Raw genomic sequence first — 20013 nt, 5'->3', positions numbered from 1 at the left:
GAATAAATAAAATCTTAAAAAAAAAAATATATTAATTGAATGTGACAGCTGATTTTTAAGGTTTTTTTTTTTCTTTAAAGATTTTATTTATTTCTTTGACAGAGAGAGACACAGCGAGAGAGGGAACACAAGCAGGGGGAGTGGGAGAGGGAGAAGCAGGCCTCCCGCTGAGCAGGAGCCGGATGCGGGGCTCGATCCCAGGACCCCGGGACCACGACCCGAGCCGAAGGCAGACGCTTAACCGACTGAGCCACCCAGGCGCCCCGGTACTGACAGTTCTAGAACGGGTTTTTTTGTGTTTACTGTAGTCAGGCCCACCAACGGCTATGTGATGACTGTATTGTAAGTACTGGAAAACCTTCGGCATTGTTGGGCCTTTGCCAGGTCCAAGTGCAGTATGGAAGAATGTGATGCTTTTCAAGTTCCTAACCATAGCCCACAGTAGAAATCCGTTTTATTTTATCCATCCATACACACACTGGAAAAAAGTTTCTAAAACAATGATGAGCCATACTTACTACATATGGTAACTCCTTTGATATTTTTTTTTCTCTTCTGTTCTGTTCTTTCAAAAATACCAGTGCCTGGAACACCTGGGTGGCTCAGTTGGCTAAGCATCTGCCTTCAGCTCAGGTCATGATCCCAGGGTTCTGGGATGGAGCCCCATGTCGGGGCTCAGCAGGGAGTCTGCTTCTGCCTCTCCCCCTGCTTGTGTTCTCTCTGTCTCTCTTTCTCTCTCAAATGAATAAATAAAATATTAAAAAAAAATAAATAAAAATACCAGTTACAATCCACTAAATTAATTTCATGACTTATTAATAGGTTTACAGCCACAGTTCGATAAACACCTTTAAAAGAGTAGGCTTTGGAGGGGCGCCTGGGTGGCTCAGTCGTTAGGCGTCTGCCTTCAGCTCAGGTCATGATCCCGGGGTCCTGGGATCGAGCCCCGCATCGGGCTTCCTGCTCAGCGGGAAGCCTGCTTCTCCCTCTCCCACTCCCCCTGCTTGTGTTCCTGCTCTCGCTATCGCTCTCTGTCAAGTAAATAAATAAAATCTAAAAAAAAAAAGAGTAGGCTTTGGAACTTCATGACATTGGATTTCACAGATATGACACCAAAAGCAGGGCCGCCTGGCTGGCTCAGTCGGAGAGTGTGTGGCTCTTTATCTCAGGGTGGTGAGTTCAAGCCCCATGTTGCATGTAGAGATTACTTAAACAAACAAACAAATAAACTTTTAAAAAAAAAGCAAGGGTGCCTGGGTGGCTCAGTTGGTTAGGCAGCTGCCTTTGGTTCAGGTCATGATCCTGGAGTCCCGGGATCGAGTCCCCCATCGGGCTCCCTGCTTAGCAGGGAGTCTGCTTCTCCCTCTGACCCTCCCCCCTCTTGTGCTCTCTCTCAAATAAATAAATAAAATCTTTAAAAAAAAAGCAAAAATAGGTAAGTGAGACTATATCAAACTTGAACAATCAACAGAGTGAAAAGGCAACCTGTGAAATGGGAGAAAATATTTTCAAACTATGTGTCTGATAAGGGGTTCATATCCAGAATATATAAAGGACTCTTACAACTCACACCAAAGATAAACTGATTTTAAAATGGGCAAAGGATTTATGGGTGGCCCAGTTGGTTGAGTGCCTGACTCTTGGTTTTGGCTCAGGCTGTGATCTTGGGGTCGTGGGGTCAAGCCCCCCATTGGGCTCTGTGCTCAGTGTGGAGTCTGAGATTCTTTCCCCCTCTCCCTCTGCCCGTCCCCCTGCTCTTTCTCAAATAAATAAATAAATAAATCTTTAAAAAAACTGAGGGGCACCTGGGTGGCTCAGTCAGTTAAGCGTCCAACTCTTGGTTTCAGCTCAGGTCATGATCTCATGGGTGTGGGGTTGAGCTCCATGTCAGGCTCCCTACTAAGCGGGGAGTCTTCTTGGAGGTCTGTGGCACAACATGGGTGTATTGTTAACACTACTTACTGTATACTTAAAAACGGTTAAGGTAGCAAATTTTATGTGTGTGTGTATGTGGGGTTCCTTTGTTCTTGCAATAAAAAAAAGAGTAAAGAGTATGCATTGGGATTTGGCTGCCTCTGTTTGGATCCTGGAGTCTCCTCTAATGACTTGCATCTAGTCACTCTTCTCTCCCTAAGCCTCAGTTTCCTCATCTAAAAAAAAATGGAATTTTGACACCTGGGTGGCTCAGTTGGTTAAGCATCTGACTTCAGCGTAGGTCATGATCCCAGGATCCTGGGATCCAATCCCCTGTTGTCAGGCTTTGCACTCAGCTGGAGTCCACTTCTCCCTCTCCCTCTGCCCCTCCTCCTGCTCTTGCACTCTCTCTTTCTTTCTCTCAAATAAATAAATAAAATCTTTAAAAAATGGAATTTTAATAATAGTATTTACCAGTGGATTGCTTTGAGGCTTAAATGGAAGAATACATGAAAATGTGGAGAGTGACGCCTGCCACATAGGATTCAGGAAGCATTAGCTGCTATTTTAATATTACTGCGACTTTTTAAGACTGCCTTTGTTCTTCTCTCATTAATCTAAGATGTAAAGTAGTACTACTTAACTCCAAAGAGATTTTTAAAAATAAGGCAGTAACATTTTATTGTTTTTTTTCTTTTCTGGATTTCATGTGCAGAGGGTTAATTTAATAAAAAGCCCTGGTTCATTCAAAGCCTTTGCATCTTTCATTTATTTATTTTTCCCTTTTATCTCTACACTCACCTCCCATTCTCCTATCCACCATCTTTTGTTAGTATGTTTCTTGGCAAAGTAGGGATTTTTTTTTTTTAATATATGCATTTAAACTTTATTTAAATGTGATTGGGTCATTTATCTCATTCTATGACCTATTCTTTTTCTTGTTGAGCCTGTTTTTCTTTTTTTTTCTTTTATTTATTTTCTTTTATTTTTTTAAGATTTTATTTATTTATTTGACAGAGAGAGACACACTGAGAGAGGGAACACAAGCAGGGGGAGTGGGAGAGGGAGAAGGAGGCTTCCTGCAGAGCAGGGAGCCTGATGCGGGGCTCGATCCCAGGACCCTAGGATCATGACCTGAGCCGAAGGCAGATGCTTAATGACTGAGCCACCCAGGCGCCACCCCACCCTTTTATTTTTAAAGATTTTATTTATTTATTTGAGAGAGAGAGCATGAGAAGGAGGGGCAGAGGGAGAGAGAATCTCCAGCAGACTTCCCCCTGAGCACGGAGCCCAACGCAGGACTCAATCCCACAACAACGAGATCATGACCTGAGCTGAAACCAAGAGTCAGATGCTTAACTGACTGCGCCACCCAGGCGCCCCAAGAGGAAAGATATTTAAAAAATATATATGTATATATGTAACATATGTATTTGTATGTATATATATCATCTGATGTCATGTCTCTTTAGCCTGAAAAACTCTCTTTAGCATTTACTGTAGTGCAGATCTCTCTGCTGGTGATGAATTTTCTGTTTTTGTTTATCTGAAAATGTCTTTATTTAGCTTTCATTTTGAAGGCTATTTTTGTTGGACCTAGAATTCTGGGTTGACATTTTTTTTTTTTTCTTGCAGCACTTAAAAAATGTTCCATTATCTTCTGGTGTTCTTTTTCTTTTTTAGTGAGACGTCAGCTGTATTCATAACATTGTCCCCTATATGTAATGTGTCATTTTTCTCTAGCTCTTCTCTTTATCTCTGGACTTCAGCAATTTGACTATGATGTGTCTGGGTGGCATTTCCTTTTTAAGATTTTATTTTTTTTAAAGTAATCTCCATACCCAATGTGGGGCTCAAACTCACAACCCAGAGATCAGGAATCGCACGCTCTTCCAACTGAGCCAGCCAGGTACCCCATCTGGGTGTGATTTTATTTGTACTTATTCTACTTAGGATTCTTGAGCTTGTTGGTTTTATAAATTGATGTCTTTCACCAAATTGGAGAAGTTTATGGCTATTATTTCTTAAATATTTCTTCAAATATTTTTTCTGCCTTATTCATTCCTCTCTGTTTTACTGTCTCTATGACTACTCTAGGTACCTCAGATAAGTAGAATCATACAACATTTGTACTGTTGTGTCTGGCTTATTTCACTTAGCATAAAGTTTCAAAGTTCACTCATGTTGTCTGAGGCCATACCACCCTGAACGCGCCCGATCTCGTCAAAGTTCACTCATGTTGTAGTATATATCAGAATTTCCTTCCTTTTTAAGGCTGACTAGTATTCCATCCATTCATCTGTTGGTGGACATGTGGGTTATATCCACCTTTTGGCTATTGTGAATAATGTTGCTGGGAACATTGGTGTACCTACTTTTTAAAAAGGAGTTATCTAATAACTCATTTAGTATGTATACCTAGAAGCAGAAATGCTGGGACACAGAGTATTTGTAATATTATTTAACTGAGTGTTTCCAGATGGTTCACCAGAATGTCTGTACCAGTCTACATTCTCATCCGCAGTGCATGAGGGTCCCTAGAGTGCCCCATCCCACCAGCTGCTTTCTAATTTTTGCCAGTCTAATAGCTGGGAAATAATGCCTATTTTTCTGACGGCCAATTTCTAGTGTTTAAAATCTCTCTTTTGTTAAAAACAAAAACAAAAACCCAGCGGAAGCTCTGTGGACATACCCACCATCCTCTGCCCTAGTGTTTAGCCAATTCCTGGTTAGGAAACTATTCTAATCTTTCTTGCTGCTGATGAGCTTGGCTTACTTTGTTTGTTTAAATCAAGAAGGCACGGGAAGGAGCCCTAGGCTTCCACAATCTCATTATGGACTGTTTTCTCCTCCAGCCCTTAACCTCACTAGAAACCTGCCCAGATCCTGCCACTCAGGTCTCAGACTCCCCAGAGTCTCTGCCGAGCGGGACCGGGATAACCAGCTCTGGAAGCAGTAGCCCCGAGGTGGATACGGTGGTCTTTAAATACAAGCAGCACCCCCTCCCCCAGGACCTCATCCAGGGGAAAGTATCAAAAATTTCTCTTCCAACAAGATCCCAGAGCTTCTTAGGAAGTCTGAAGCCAAGCTGGACTGCGCCGCAGAATGAGACGACGAAGCAGCCTCTGATGTCAGAGCTGTTCACCAAGGTTCCACTGAGGGAGAAGCTCGCCCTGTTCCCAGCTTACTACAACCCAAAGCTGGGGCCGAATCACAAGTCACGTGAGTGCCAGTGGGTCCAGGCTTGTGCCAAGAGCTTAGGGGACGGAGTCGCTAACAGAAGCGGTCCTCGTCTTGGAGGAGGGCCCAGTCTGGGGTGGCGGTGGGGGATGCGGCCCCCGCCCTCAGGGAGACACCCCACCCCCACCCCCGCCTGGTGGTGGAGACATAGTCCACATCCTTAGGGAGTCTCTGGTCTTATTGAAAATACAAAAAAAGGTAAAAACAGAACGCTTTTGACAAGCACCCTGTTCGACGATTCCTGGTTGTCCGTTCAGGTGAGGCGCATTCAGCTGAGCCTATCAGTGGAGGGGCATGAAGTATGACAACAGGGAAGAGAAGCCACTTGCAGGAGAGGACCAGAGGCGGGTTCCGGGTCAGGAACTTGAGCTGGCCTGAAGCCAGCGGACCCCGGCGGGAGGTGGCCTCTGCTGGCAATGGGCTCCTCGCCCTGCAGCACAAAGGGATGATGCCAATGATTTCGCCTTTCCAGAAACCCGCTGCCTGCCCTGGGAGTGCTCCTGCAGCAGCCGAAGCTCCGGCGAGAAGAGGCAGCTGCGTCTGTCCTCCGTCCTGCTCCTGCACGGTCCTTCCAGCCGCGACGTGTCTCCCAGTGATCTGCTGGTGGTTGCCACCCCAGCCCGACTGGATCCGAGGCCCAGCAGGAGCCACAGTAGTGCCGCGAGAGACCGAGTCGGGAAGCGTATAGCCGCGGCCTGATCTCCGGCCCAAAAGGATGTGAGAGGGACTAGGTAGGCCCCCCCATATTCCTTTCATGTGCTTGTTTCGCCGGCCGGCACCGCGTGTATATATTTCTGGAATGTCGGGGAGGTGGGTGGATGGCTGGATTGATAAAAGACATACAGGTAAGTGAACAATTGAGACTGACCTCAGTCAGGGGCGCCTGGGTGGCTCAGTCATTAAGCGTCTGCCTTCGGCTCAGGTCATGATCCCGGGGTCCTGGGATCGAACCCCGCTTCGGGCTCCCTGCTCAGCGGGAGGCCTGCTTCTCCCTCTCCCACTCCCCCTGCTTGTGTTCCTGCTGTCGCTGTGTCTCTCTCTGTCAAATAAATAAATAAAACCTTAAAAAAAAAAAAGACTGACCTCAGTCAAAATGTGACACACACAAACCCCCCCGCCCCCCGGCAATGTGTGATTCTGTTATGACCACCGTGTGTGTCCACACTGCTTTGGGGGTACTTTGCTTGTCTTCCACGGATGGCTACAATTGAGAGTCATTAACGCGGGTCCCAGAAGTGGAACCATGTCAGCTGTGAGAGGTTGATTTCCACACGTTTCATTCAGTGCCAGCCTGGCCTCGGCCCAGGTCGCTTGTCCCCAAAGCTGGCCCTGTCATGACAGGCACTGAAGGGACAGAACCAACAGGACAGTGGGGACTGAGAAGATCTGAAAACAAAGACCTTGGAAAAGCTTTGATGCCACCGCGTGCAAGGACAGAGGAGAGAGCGAGGAGCCCTCTGTCAGAACATAGGGCTGCTGCAGGAGGGAGGGGAGTACCGACTTAAGAGAGCTCTACAGCGTAGCGCCATGTGGGGTAGAGGGGCTCATGTTGCTTGGCTGCCTAGAGAAGAAGACTACGCGTTTTTTTTTTTTTTTCTTAAAGATTTTATTTATTTATTTGAGAGAGAGAATGAGACAGAGAGCATGAGAGAGGGGAGGGTCAGAGGGAGAAGCAGACTCCTGCCGAGCAGGGAGCCCGATGCGGGACTCGATCCCGGGACTCCAGGATCATGACCCGAGCCGAAGGCAGCCGCCTAACCAACTGAGCCACCCAGGCGCCCGGAAGACTACGCATTTTTTTAAAAAGATTTTATTTATTTGTTTGAGAGAGAGCACGCATGAGCAGGAGGAAGGGCAGAGGGAGTGGGAGAGGGAGAAGCAGACTTCCTGCTGAGCGGGAAGCCCACCGCAGGGCTCGATCCCAGGACCCTGAGATCACGACCTGAGCCTAAGGCAGACGCCCAACTGACTGAGCCACCCAGGCACCCCAAGGCTACGCATTCTAATCATCTCCCTCACTCCTGTCACTAAAGCGGACTGTGACCACCAGTTTGACCCTGCCCCCTCGTGACCAAGTAGCTCATGCTGCAGGAGGGTGGGTGAGTAAACATCAGCCCATAGACATCACTTTGGGTGCTTGTAAAAATGCATATCCCAGGGCCTGCTTCCAGAAATTCTGATTCAGTAGGTCCTGGGGGGCCCAGGAATCTGCATTTGAGAAGGTCTTCTCCATGATTCTGATGCCCTTCTCACGACCCTCAGAGAAAAACTGGGCCTGGTGTTTCCCAAACTTCCCTGACAATATGAATCATGGGGGGGCCCTTGTTAAGCCTACAGTTTTCTGGGCCACACCCCTGAAACTTTTGACACAAGAGGCTTGGGATGAAACCCTGGGAATCTGTCTCTTGAATAAGTATCTCAGCTATGGTAGTGAGGACTGTCCTACATCTAGACCTAGGCCTGGGCAGAGGAATCTGTGACAGGCAGGACTGACCAATGGGCCTGTTATCGGAACAAAACTCCCCGATCCTTATGGAGCTCAAACCCACCCCTACTATATTCGGTTTGTAATTTTCCAGTACTAAAATTTAAAAAAAAAAAGTTTTTTAAAGATTTATTTAGGGGCGCTTGGGTGACTCAGTCGTTAAGCGTCTGCCGTCGGCTCAGGTCATGGTCCCAGGGTCCTGGGATCGAGCCCCGCATCGTGCTCCCTGCTCCGGGGAAGCCTGCTTCTCCCTCTCCCACTCCCCCTGCTTGTGTTCCCTGTCTCGCTGTGTCTCTCTCTGTCAAATAAATAAATAAAATCTTAAAAAAAAAAAGATTTATTTATTTTAGTGAGAAAGAGAGAGAATTGAAACCAAGAATCGGAGGCTTAACCGACTGTCCCACCAGGTGTCCCCATACCGGTACTTACGTGATTGGTAACTCAACATCAGGTTTGGGTTATAGTGAGCTAGAAACAGGGAGCGCTTCTTGCTTAGTTGAATCTCTGACATCAGGCGCCCCTCTTTGTGTCATTTTTTTTCTTTTTAACTTATTTTATTTAAATTCAATTAGTTAACATATAGCGTATTATTAGTTTCAGATGTAGAGTTCAGTTACTCCTCCGGTGCATGTTAACACCCAGTGCTCATTACATCATCTTTGTGTCATTCTTTAGCGAAGTCCAGCTTGGGTTCAGACTCCCTGAGAATCTCTGCGATTTTGTTGGCAGAAAAGTTTTTGATATTTTCTCCTCAGTGAGTAAAAATAAGTTCAAAAGTAAAGATAAATAGGTAGCTAGTTCTTTAGGAGAGACTTGTTTCCCTGGCTCTAATTTCTAAGAGCAGTTTGTCATACAGAGTCTTCTGTTATAGACTTTTACTACTCTAGTGGACAGTGGCTGAAGGCACTGACTTTTTAATGAATATTAATGATGGTAATAGTTCCTCCTTTTTTGGTAGCCTACCATAGAGATGCCAGAACACTCTACATATACTTCTTTCTTTCTTTTTTTTTTAATCTAATCTCATTCCAATCACAATTGTGCCCTTTAGAGAAGAAAAAAAATTGAGGCTCAAAAAGCATAAGCCCTAACCTTTGGGAGGTCCCATAGCTTTTAAGTGGCAGAGCAAGGATTTGAGTCAGATGGTTCTGATTCCCAAACCATACTATCTTTCTTTCCAATGGCATTTTTAGTAGTCTTCAGTTTGAGCTAAGGGCATAGTAAATAGCTCTTCAGTGAAGGCATTTCTGCAGGTCACAGAGGTAGTCAAGACCAGGCAGGGCCTCTTAGCATGCTGTGTGGGGTCACCAGATCTCAGAGCTGGCTCTCTGCTCTTATGTCAAGTGATGGCTTCCAAAAATCCCCAATTAACCAGTCTGCAAAGGACTGACACATACAAGGCAAACTCATAAAATCTAGTTATATACAGGGCAATGCCCTGCTATCGATGCATTGATTTACAAATGGAGGATGATGTGGCTTAAGAATAGGGCTTTTGCATCATAAATAATGGTTGAATGAAAGAAGGAAAGAGTAGAGCAGAGGTCCAAATTATGGATCAGGGGCTCTCCTGGTTGGTGTAATACCTTCCACACATCAAGTAGAGGTGCCGTGTCTCATGTAATCCTCAGGTCAATGCTGTGAGTTTGGCAAGAAGACCTCATTATTTATCCTCAATTTGCAGATGAAGAGAATTAAGGTTTGGGGACAGTAAACGACTCGCCCAACCTCACATAAGTGATGGCTTCTGGACAAATAGCACAATGTTTCTTCCATCTTGCCCCATGTGAGGAAGGGAGCTCTGACAAACTCCTCCATGTTTCTACTTATAATTAGGGTTTTTTTTTTATTATTTATTTATTTATTTATTTTTAAGATTTTATTTATTTGAGAGAGAGAGAATGAGAGAGAAAGAACACATGAGAGGGAATAGGGTCAGAGGGCGAAGCAGACTCCCTGCCGAGCAGGGAGCCCGATGCGGGACTCGATCCAGGGACTCCAGGATCATGACCTGAGCCGAAGGCAGTCGCTCAACCAACTGAGCCACCCAGGCGCCCCCTCCATGTCTCTACTTAAATCACTACAATCTCATCATCCTTCCTCTGGATCCACTTTCACAGTGGGTCAATGAGCCTCGGGTTTCAGATCTGTCAACAGTTGAGTTTTAAGGGATAAATAGCCCTTTCTGTAGATTTTAAGATGATTAAAGGCTTGCTAAAGTGGGGTGCCTGGCACCCTAGTGAGTACACGGTACCTGCAGTGGTGATGATGATCATGAGCATGAGGATGATGATGATACTGTGTTGATGGTGATGAGCCCAGCAGGGACTGAAGCAAGACACACTTGCTTTTGGTGTACTAAAAGCTTTGCATACATTCTCTCAATCCTCAAAGCAGCTCTGTGTGGTGAGTGCCATTGTAATTCTCTTTTTTCAAAGGAGAAAGCCAAGGGCCAGAGAGGTTAAGTAACTTGCACATGGACACTCAGAGCTCCTACAGCTGTGCACTTAACCACTACCACTTCTTGTCTCTGACCAGCCATCTTGCCTGCTCTTAAATGGTCCACATCAAATGTCCAGGGCCGTAAGGATGCAGGAAGATGAATGGTGCAAAGGTAAAATGAGTTTCTGGTGACAGTGGATGTGGATCACTTGGGTGCCTCCTGACCTACTAGACAGGATAGTGATGAGAGTTAATTGACTTGAGTATTCTAGAGGACATTTTAAAGGAAAATCTAAGAAAAAAATGTTTTGTTTTGTTTTTTCTTTTCAGAATCAGACTGGATCTCTGCCATTTTTCCCCCTTTCCACCTCTTACTCCCAGGAAATGATTTATCGATTCTTAAAGTGTCTACAATGTCCGTGGAGTCAACTGAAAGTTTTATTTCCTCATCTAGATATCCTGGTCTTATAACTACCTCCCATTAACACCACTGGGCCAACAGCCTTGTCTTTTGTGCCCTCCCAGTTAACTTACATTGCTGTAGGACCATGACTTCTGAGACGTGTTGGTGCTGCCCAGGACAGACCCAGTTGCCCCACCAGTGGCATTCCTATGGGTCCCTCAGATGGCACCATCATCCAGAACACTCCCCCCAGAGAAAGCAATGTGAAGGGAGGAGCGTTTCAGAGAAGGACTCAAAGTTTCCAGGAATCCAAAGCCCTCAGTCTACCAACAGGTCTGTGTCAGTTGGTTTTCAACCCCAAAGAGAAAAGACAGAGAAAGGGCAAGGCATGTTGGAGGATTCTGAGCCCTGAGTAAGGGAATTGGGGCAGGTATAACTTTACCAGGTACAGACCAGACCTCCTCCCACATGAGCCACCTCAGTGCCCAACACCTTCCTGCTACCTCCCTTACCAGTCCACATCCACATCAATCCTGCTGATGAAGAAGTAAGGCGAGAGTACCCAGCCTGCAGGTGTTTCTTCCACCAACCTGCAGAAATGATGCATCTTCCCCTGAAGTGTACATTAAAATAAATCGCCATGCTCAATACCGGGATGGTGAGCCTGATCCAGAGTGAGAATGGGAAGGGGGAAGTGGGAGAGAGAGTTCTCTTGAGCACTCCTCATTAAGAAAGCTCCAAATTCACCAAAAATGCGTCAGGAGCCTTTGAAGAATTTCTTTGGATGAATGGTAAGCCCTGCTCTCCTTGCTGGGAGCCTGGTGTCTGAGGTGGCCCTTTTGGGGGCCCTGAGGTGGCCCTTTTGGGGGCCCTGAGGTGGCCCTTTTGGGGGCCCTGAGGCTGCCATGTGTCTGCCCAGTATCAACCCTAGCTAGGCTCCAGGCATAACATTTCATTTTGCTAGTTCATTTTCTACCCTCTCCAGGAATGTGATCCAAGACTTTGCCTCACTTGCTCTTTCTGAGTTAGATCCCAGGAATGAGCTTTGGAGGAGGAGTATGGGGCAGGGGTGGAAGAAGGGTGAGGTCTGAAGTCGAGAACCCGCTTCACAATGTTGATTCAGCTTTGCTTTATGAAGTCCTAATGGGATGAATTTCTGGCCTCAAGGATGTCAGGGGATTCTAGGATATTTGAAGCCTATAGTACTCCTCACTTAATTATCCAAAGTAGTGAATGGAGAAGCCATTTGTGTCCAGCTGTGAAGCACACATATACACAACACCTTCATCTCCACCTAGGCCTGGTTTTCAAGGACTCCTAGTGTCGAGTAGTTCTTAGTACGTAAGTCAAGGCCCATCTGGATGGCAGAAGAAGGAAGCCCGATTACATCTAGGGAGACTAGTAAAAAATTAACCCTCCTGGGGCACCTGGCTGGCTCAGTCAGTGGAGCATGTGACTCTTGATCCCGGGGTTGTGAGTTTGAGCCCCACGTTGGGCGTAGAGAAAACTTAAAAAAAATTAACCCTCCCTTTGCCAGCCCTTTCCCAATGTCATTTAGAAACCTCCAAACGGACTGATAGAAGGTCAGTTTTTCCATTGTCGTCATCAGGTTGCCATAGATTATAGCCTGGACTACACGAAAGCTATAAGAATTGCTGAAATGGGGCTTTCTAGAACCTCTACATCTCTCCCCTTTTCTCCCTAGTCGCCAGCCCCAGCCAGTCAAGGTTCCTAAGCTGATAAAAAGGAAGTCTGTTAATAAGGTGAAGTCAGAATTATTTGTCTTTCTAGGGGACAATTTGGTGCCGGCACCTTTGATCCTAGAAATAGGCTCAGCGTCATGGGCACGCCATCTGCGTAGTCTCACGTGGCTCCACACTTAGAAGGGCCCTGCACTTGGTTAAATGCTCTGTTGTCACCCTCTTGAAATTCTGAGCAGTTTTTGAACAAGGAGCGCCGCATTTTCATTTTGCACTCACCACATTATGTAGCCAGTCCTGCTTAGAGACGTCAACAGGTCTGGGTTATCCAACGAGAAGGCAAAATGGCAGGCCCCACGCACCTCCTGCTTGTTCACCTGTAGGACTATGCAGAGCAACTGTCTGCTGAATGCTTGTGGGGGACAAAAAATGCTTGTGGCAGACCTTGCCCCCATGGAGTGTGCAGTGGAGTAAGATGGGTCCACAGAGAGCTGGCCTGAGTTAAGTGCCACTATCAAAGAGTGTCATTAGTTGAGAAGGAAATGCCTTCACACCAGCTGAGAGGATCAAGTCCCCTTCTTCAGAGGAGGTGACATTTGAGATGGCAGGAAAAGATAAATATGATCTTAAATTGTTTTAAAAAGATTTACTTTAGAGGTGGGGAGAGGGGCAGAAGGAGAGAGAGAAGAGAATCTCAAGCAGACTCCCCGCCGAGTGTGGAGTCTGACGTGGGGCTCGATCCCACAACCCTGAGATCATGAACTGAGCTGAAACCAAGAGGTGCCTCACTGACTGAGCCACCCGGGCTCCCCACAATATGATTTTAAAAAGTGGATATGAGGGCGCCTGGGTGGCTCAGTTGGTTAAGCGACTGCCTTCGGCTCAGGTCATGATCCCGGAGTCCCGGGATCGAGTCCCGCATCGGGCTCCCTGCTCGGCAGGGAGTCTGCTTCTCCCTCTGACCCTCCTCCCTCTCATGCTCTCTGTCTCTCATTCTCTCTCTCGCAAATAAATAAAATCTTAAAAAAAAAAAAAGTGGATATGAGGTGTGGTATGAGGCATACTGGTCCAGAAGAAAACAAAAACAACCCCGGACATGGTCGAGAAGTAAAGTTTAGTCCAATCTGGCTGGGTCTGAAAAGAAAATTGGGAGGTGACAATGGGAAGATAGTGTGTGAGACCATACCAGAGACCACAGTGCCCTCGTTTATTCCATCCTCGTGATGGTGAACTTGTTTACGTGGCTGTCTCTCTGAGGGGCTGTACCATGTCTTTAAATCTTTATATCCCCTGCTTTTAGCCTAGTGCCTAGGACATGATAAAAATTCAGTAAATATTTGCCGAATGAGTGAAAATTGAGGGTCTAAAACGTTATCCTGGGAAGTACATAATTCATCGGAAAACCACTGGAGACTTTGAATGGGGGATTTTAGTGTTACAAAGTCAAATCTGGTAAGAGATAGTAGAATGGATGACTGGCAAGGGGAGAGACCCAGTGTGGGCGAATGGTTAGGGTGCTCTTCTGGTGGCCCAGGTTTCAAGCCTTTCAGCCCCTCTTGGGATGGCGGGCTGTGGGAAAGAGAAGGAGGCAGGAGAGAAAAGCACGGTAGAGCTTGGATATTGCAGCTGAGTGAAGGGAAGGGAGTAGAAAAAGGGAACAACAATGACAGCTTCAAAAGAGCTGAGTCCCGTGCCTGGGTAGCACAGCTGGTTAAGCATCTGACTCCATCTCAGCTCAGGTCTTGATCTCAGGGCTGTGAGTTCAAGCCCCATGTTGGGCTCCATGCTGGGCATAGAGCCTACTTAAAAAAAAAAGAAAAGAAAAGAAAGAAAAGAACTGAGTCCCCTCAAAAAAAAAAATAGAAACATTGGGAGAGGGAGCTTTGGGGGCATGGAAATCAGAGCATCCGTTTCGTAAAGCAGATGGATGAGTTCCTGTCCCCAGATGTATTTAAAAGAGCAGCACTGAAGAAAAACCCTCCAAGTGCAAAAATGATTTTCCTGAAGACCAGATGGTTAAAAATAGCCATCTTGGACTGGGCAGGTTCTCCAGGCTCAGAACTACCTGGGCAGCTGAAAAGACACGTGAGCTCCCACCCCCTGAAAACCAGAATAGTCAGTCTGGGGTAGGGTGTTGACCTGGATTAGAAAGCTCCCCTGGAGAGTTCTGATGCATAGCCATGTTTGGGAACCACTTATTTGGCTCACCCCACACTGGACAACCCCTAGCTCACCTCGCACAGGCCAGGGAAACTCTCCCTAGCTTTCAAAGGGCTATTACAGATTCCAGTTTTCCTTCCACTCTGATGGGGTGTGGAAGTCAGGCAGACTGGCCGCTCGTTCAAGCGTCCTCCCCCACCCGTCCTGGGTGATTACATGAGCCCACTGTAATCATTCACAACCCTTGTCTTTATGGCTGGCATGTCACTTAGCTTAATTACAGCACACAGTGGCATTTCAATTCAAGGAATCTAAAAAAGCAATGAAATGGGTTTTGCAAATTGTCAGGAAGGCAATGAAGACCGTGGAACTGCAATTTACTAAGCATTGCTTTCAATTATTTTGCGTTCTTCAGCCATGACTCTAAGTTATTAACCAGCAGCCTGGGAAAGCCAAGTAGGCACTGTGTCGCGTGGAGGGTATTTCATGACTCGTGAGTGCGCACTGTGTGCTGAGGGAGGTGGCTGGAGGCTCCAGGAGCTGCCTCGGGTGGGAGGGATTGTGATTCCTCTGAGCATGTGTTCTTCCCATCAGTCCCTTGCTAATCATACGTCCGCCTTGACTCTCCTGACCCATAGACTCTGACTGGTCTGGGGTGACCTTCAGCAAGGGTCCCCCATCCTCTTTACTCCTGAACTATCTACTATCCCCCAGAAAACACAAGGAAAGAAATGTGGGAAAACAAAACAAGTCCTTTAAAAAAAAATCTAGAATTGGTGCCTGGTTTCTCTGGCTCTCTGTCTGATTTCTTTTCCTGGCTTATTTCCTGATTCCTCTCAATCCTTGAGAATGTACTTCTTGTGCAGCCATTTTAAAGGGAAAGACTGTGCCGTCACTCCCCCATCCTGCTTTCCCAAGCCCAGGAGTCTTAGGAATGAAAAGGGCCCCCATCCATCTAAGAAAAGGGTGGCAGCAGCAGGATACTGAGCAGGCGTGCTGAGACCGATCCCTCTTGATGCGAGCAACACTGGTCGGCGGGGTAATTGGGAAGAATGCCAGCTGCCTCAGCAGTCATGCCAGGCGGGAGAGCAAACACCAAAATCCTGTTGGCAAACCCAGCAGGGCCATCACAATGTGGCCAAAGCTAACAGGGGCTGAAGCAGGCCCGCTGCAGCAGACTCTGGCTTCCCCTTGGTTCTGGCACGGCGGAGGGGGACACTGAGCCAGCAGAGTCACGTGTCAGGGCATTGAGTAGCCGTGGGGATGCTTATACCCATCCCTGGGTGAGGGCCCAAGCTGGACCCTTGCTTTCCTTGCCGTGGTCCCCTTTCAATTTGGGATAGGCCAGGGAAAGTCTGATACTGATAAAGCACGTTCACATGTATTGCTTTGTTTATTCTTCACAGTAGTCCTGTGAGATCAGTATTATCCCCCTCTTGCAGATGAGAACACTGCGGCTAGGGGCCATCAAAGACACAGAGCCAGGACTTAGTTTTGGAGCCTCCGACTCAGTGCCTGCTGCACTTCCCGTTCTCTCCACCCTCCCACCTCTCCACCCTGAACTCACCGAAGTCAATTCCCACCATCTGAATGGGACTTGGGCTCTTTCCATTTCATAGCTGAGAAGCAGAGGCTCAAAGGAGATGTGTGTCTGGGGGTATGTTTGTTTTTATTTTTTATTTTTTTAATAAAGATTTTATTTATTCATTTGAGAGAGAGAGAGCACACAAGCAGGGGGAGAGGCAGAGGGAGAGAGGGAGAAGCAGACTCCCCGCTGAGCTGGGAGCCTGACATGAGGCTCGATCCCATAACCTGGAGATCAGGACCTGAGCCAAAGACAGACACTTAACGATCTGAGCCACCCAGGCGACCCGGTATGTTTGTTTTTAGACCAGAAAATAGCTAGTTGAGGTCCCAGATTCTGTCTGCCACACCCACCAACCAAACAAAGGCCCCGTGAGATGAATATATTTACGAATATTTCCAATTATTTAGATATTTCGAAAGTGTTTCCCCCCCCTCTTTATTTAAACATAAAAGATCTGAATCAAGATCTTCGGTTTTCATATGAGTTCTAATTTGGTTGTATTTTGACATAGCCTGAATAGACCCTCTTATGGCCTCGTGCCCCTCAAGGGCTCAGTGTACCTATGAAAATTCATATTCTTTGCAGCCTGGTTGGGAAATTTATATTTCATGGAAAGATGCACAGTAGCTGTATTCATATCTGATGGAGGGGCTGGGTTCTTATGGGGAGAAGAAAAGCGCTTGGATTGCCTGTTCTCTTCTGGGTCTCCATCCCTCAGCAAATTTCCTGATTCTTTGAAAATTCCAGATTATTTTCCAACGTGCCTGTTTGAGGGGAGGGAAAGACAGAAGAAGGAAAAGGGCATCCCTTATTAGACTCAAACCCTACAACCTGTCCTCTTTCCTTGGCATTTTCATTTGCTCTGCCCCTGGGGACTCTGCCGGGAAATGCCATTCGCCAGAGGGGGCCTGGGAAAGTGGAGGCGGAGGGCATGACTGGAGCGCGTTCTCCTTTCCCCATATCTGGAGAGAGGACTTAGAAGGCAGGGTGGGACTGGGGATCCGCCGGGGAGAGAGAGGCCTGTGCGGGGCTGGTTCGGAGGTTCTGTCGGAGAAGGTGCGCGCGGAAAAGGCGCATCCGGGCGACACACGGAGAAGAAAACCTCGCTGCCCACGACCCAGGCCCGCGTTGCTGCTCCTTGCGACCGGAGGAGTTCGGCTGATTCGGGGCGCTGAGCTCCGCGCTTCTGGGCGGGGAAAAATCTCGGGTGGACCGTTGCTCCCTGCCTGCCTCCCCGACGCCGCGCTCCAAGCGCTGCCCAGCCCAGCGCATCCCGGCTCGGGCGCCCGACCAGGGTCCCGGCTCAGCGGCCGCGGGCAGCGCGGGTCCCCGCGGCTCCCGCAGAGAAGCTGGCCTTCGCCCCAGCGGGGTCCCAGGAGGATCCGCTCGGGGCTGGAAGAAGTATGACGGAGGCTGGAGGAGATGCGCCAGAGCTCCCAGTAGCAATGGTCAGGGCAGGGCCGACAGCCAGTTACCAAGCGCCTCCCTCTCGCCGCTCTCCAGGCTGCGCCCCAGCGGCTCCAGCTCAGATACCCCAAAGCAGCAGAGGTAAAGTCTCCCGCAGGGGGCATTGCAATCAGTTGCCTCCGGTATCTATTTAGGAATACGCGTCCCTGCTGTTTATTTAGCGCGTATTATGCGCCAGGCACTGGAGCCAAAAGCTTTAGGAGATTTATTGCTCCCCAAACCACCTGATGGGGGGGCGGGGTTCAATCCCCATTTACAGATGAGAAAACTGGGCCCTGAGAGGCGGAGTCATGTTAGAGGCAATATGTGTGGGAGGCAAGACTGAACTAGGGCATGACTCCAAGACCACGCAAAACCTCAGTGAGACCCTTCCAGGCCCACGGTTGCTTGAACTTGAACTGTGTGCTCACGATTAGTTTCTAGTGTGGACATCAGTGTAATACCACGCAGGGGACAGAGCACTCCAGTGTAGTCACCTCCATTCTGTCACTGTTCCCATAAGGACCCCGCCCCCCCCCCAGGGTGGGAATGGCGGTTACCCCAGTTTTACAGACTAGGAACAGGTGCAGCGACATCTGGAGCAGATAGTCCAGAGGCCAGCTCGAAGAAAGGTCTTCTGATGTCCTAAACCCAGGAAGGGTTTTCAGCCAGGCCCTCTCCTGAATTATTTTCATTTTTAAAGTAAACAGGGTGCTGAATGGGACGCCTGGGTGGCTCATTTGTTAAGCGTCTGCCTTCTGCTCAGGTCATGATCCCAGGGTCCTGGGATCGAGCCCCACATCAGGCTCCCTGCTCAGCGGGAAGCCTGCTTCTCCCTCTGCCTGCCGCTCCCCCTGCTTGTGCTCTCTCTCTTTCTGACAAATAAATAAATAAAATCTTTAACAAAAAATGGGATGTTGAAAACACAAGCTTGTAGAGTGTCTCTGGACAACAGTAGCTAAGATCTACTCACATTTACCTCATCTCAGAGCTACTGGACCTCTTGGTGTGGAGGGATACCAGCTGGGTGCCAGGGCCAAGGAAACTGAACTCCCTGACTCCCTCCCTTCCCCGGGGGCTGTGGAGAAAAGCCAAGACTTTTCCTTTGATCCACTTCTCGGTGCCTCTGGTCATTTGGCTGGGACTAAGCAGAGGGCAAGTGGCTGAGGGTTTCTCTGGGACACCTGCAGTCGGGGCTTGGCAAGGTCTGAAAGGATGCTGAGGCTGGCAGAACATCCCTGAGGTCACTGAGAGCTGGGCTATGCTGTGCTGGGCGTGTCACTCCATTGGCTGACTTCATTCCAGCATCAACTCTGTAGCTGTTAGTCTCAGCTCTCTTTTATAGGTAAGGAGACTGTGCTCAGGGCAATGAAGTCACTTTCTGGGACCTGAAGCTGGTGGGCACCGGGATCCAGGTCTATGCTGGATCTGTTTGACTTGACAGCTTCTCTCTACCAGCCTAAGAATGGCTTTGAATTGGGAGTCAAAACAGGCTCTTTCTTTCCACACCATCTTCAACGTTAAAAAAAATGATAGCCATAGTAACCATGTTCTTAAAGTTTAGTGACCAAGTCCTGCCTTTCCTAAGGAGTGAGGATTTCCATTCTTGTCCTGCCTCTGTCCTTAACCCCTTACACATGCCCAGTGTCCCTTCAGAGGGATGTCCTTCAGGTGATCCTGGGGGAATGGGAATAGGGCCAGCACCTCTCAGCCCTTTCCTGCCTCCCCGCCCCACTCCGCGCGTCCCCAAGCCTGGGACCTTTTCCAAAGTCGCATTTCCTAGATTTGAGCAACAGATTCTTTATCCAGCAGGAGAAAGGCAGCACCCCATAGGATGCTCCTTCTTTGGCGTCCAGTAGGCTGCACAGCTGTCCGCAAGGAAGGCCACCACTGGATTCCTTGCAGGAGACACACAGGATTTCAGAATCTCCCCTCTTTTCAGACTCTCTCCTACCGCCCCCCTCCCTCACCTCACCACCCCCTCACCTTTCTGGTCCCACCAGTTTCCAGAGCGCAGAGGATGTTTACCCTCCGGAGTGAGGCTGACTTGGGGCTGAGGTCAGAAGCCTGATTCACTGCAGGGAGGCACGCGAGCCGGGCCCCCACCCAGCGCCCCGAGCGAGCGCGAGCTGGGAAACGCCACCCCACCCGGCCAATAAATGCCTGCGACTCCCCAGCCCTGAGGGCATCCCTCCCGTCACTCTGTCGGCTAGGCCTGGATGCACGCTGTACTGCAGGAGAATTTCGAGGGGGCCCCAGACACCCCCCACCCTCCAGTCCCTGTCCCGATTGAGATCAAGGGCTGTGGAGAGGGGGTGCCCATAATCCGCTCCACCTCACCCCCAATTCACTAGATAGACTTTCGTGACCCTGCCTGAGGCATGCCCTGCTGGGATCTCTGCTCAGCCACCCTCCACCCCCCAACCGGGCTGAAAGACTCTTCCCTCTGGCGGAAGAGGAGCCTGGAGGCAGAGGAAACCCAAGAACTTGCCCCTTCCCGCCGGCCAGGGGTTGGGGGTTCAAAGGCTTGGATTTGAGTCCCAGGCTGCAGGGAAGAAGAAGGGGGTGCAACCTCCCACCACTCTTTCTCCACACCCTCCTAGGACCCATGTTCCCACTTCAGAACCCAGAAGGG

General features: G+C 48.5%; 2 protein-coding genes across 2 annotated transcripts in view; one reads left to right on the top strand and one right to left on the bottom strand.

The window, feature by feature from the left end:
• TTLL6 (tubulin tyrosine ligase like 6) overlaps positions 1–11132 on the top strand; it is a 29168-nt gene extending 18036 nt beyond the window's left edge. The window contains 4 exon segments of the mRNA XM_081805969.1: positions 4770–5317; positions 5535–5821; positions 5824–5885; positions 10412–11132. Of these exon segments, the coding sequence (XP_081662095.1) occupies positions 4770–5317; positions 5535–5821; positions 5824–5885 (897 nt within the window). The 3' untranslated portion in view covers positions 10412–11132.
• Positions 1–20013, bottom strand: part of CALCOCO2 (calcium binding and coiled-coil domain 2) — a 286509-nt gene that overhangs the window by 37382 nt on the left and 229114 nt on the right. The window lies entirely within an intron of this gene.

The sequence above is a fragment of the Leptonychotes weddellii genome, chromosome 15 (genome assembly GCF_054177405.1).
Source record: "Leptonychotes weddellii isolate Sample4059 chromosome 15, ASM5417740v2, whole genome shotgun sequence".
Taxonomy (NCBI): Eukaryota; Metazoa; Chordata; class Mammalia; order Carnivora; family Phocidae; genus Leptonychotes; species Leptonychotes weddellii.
This window is presented reverse-complemented; position numbering and strand designations above follow the sequence as displayed.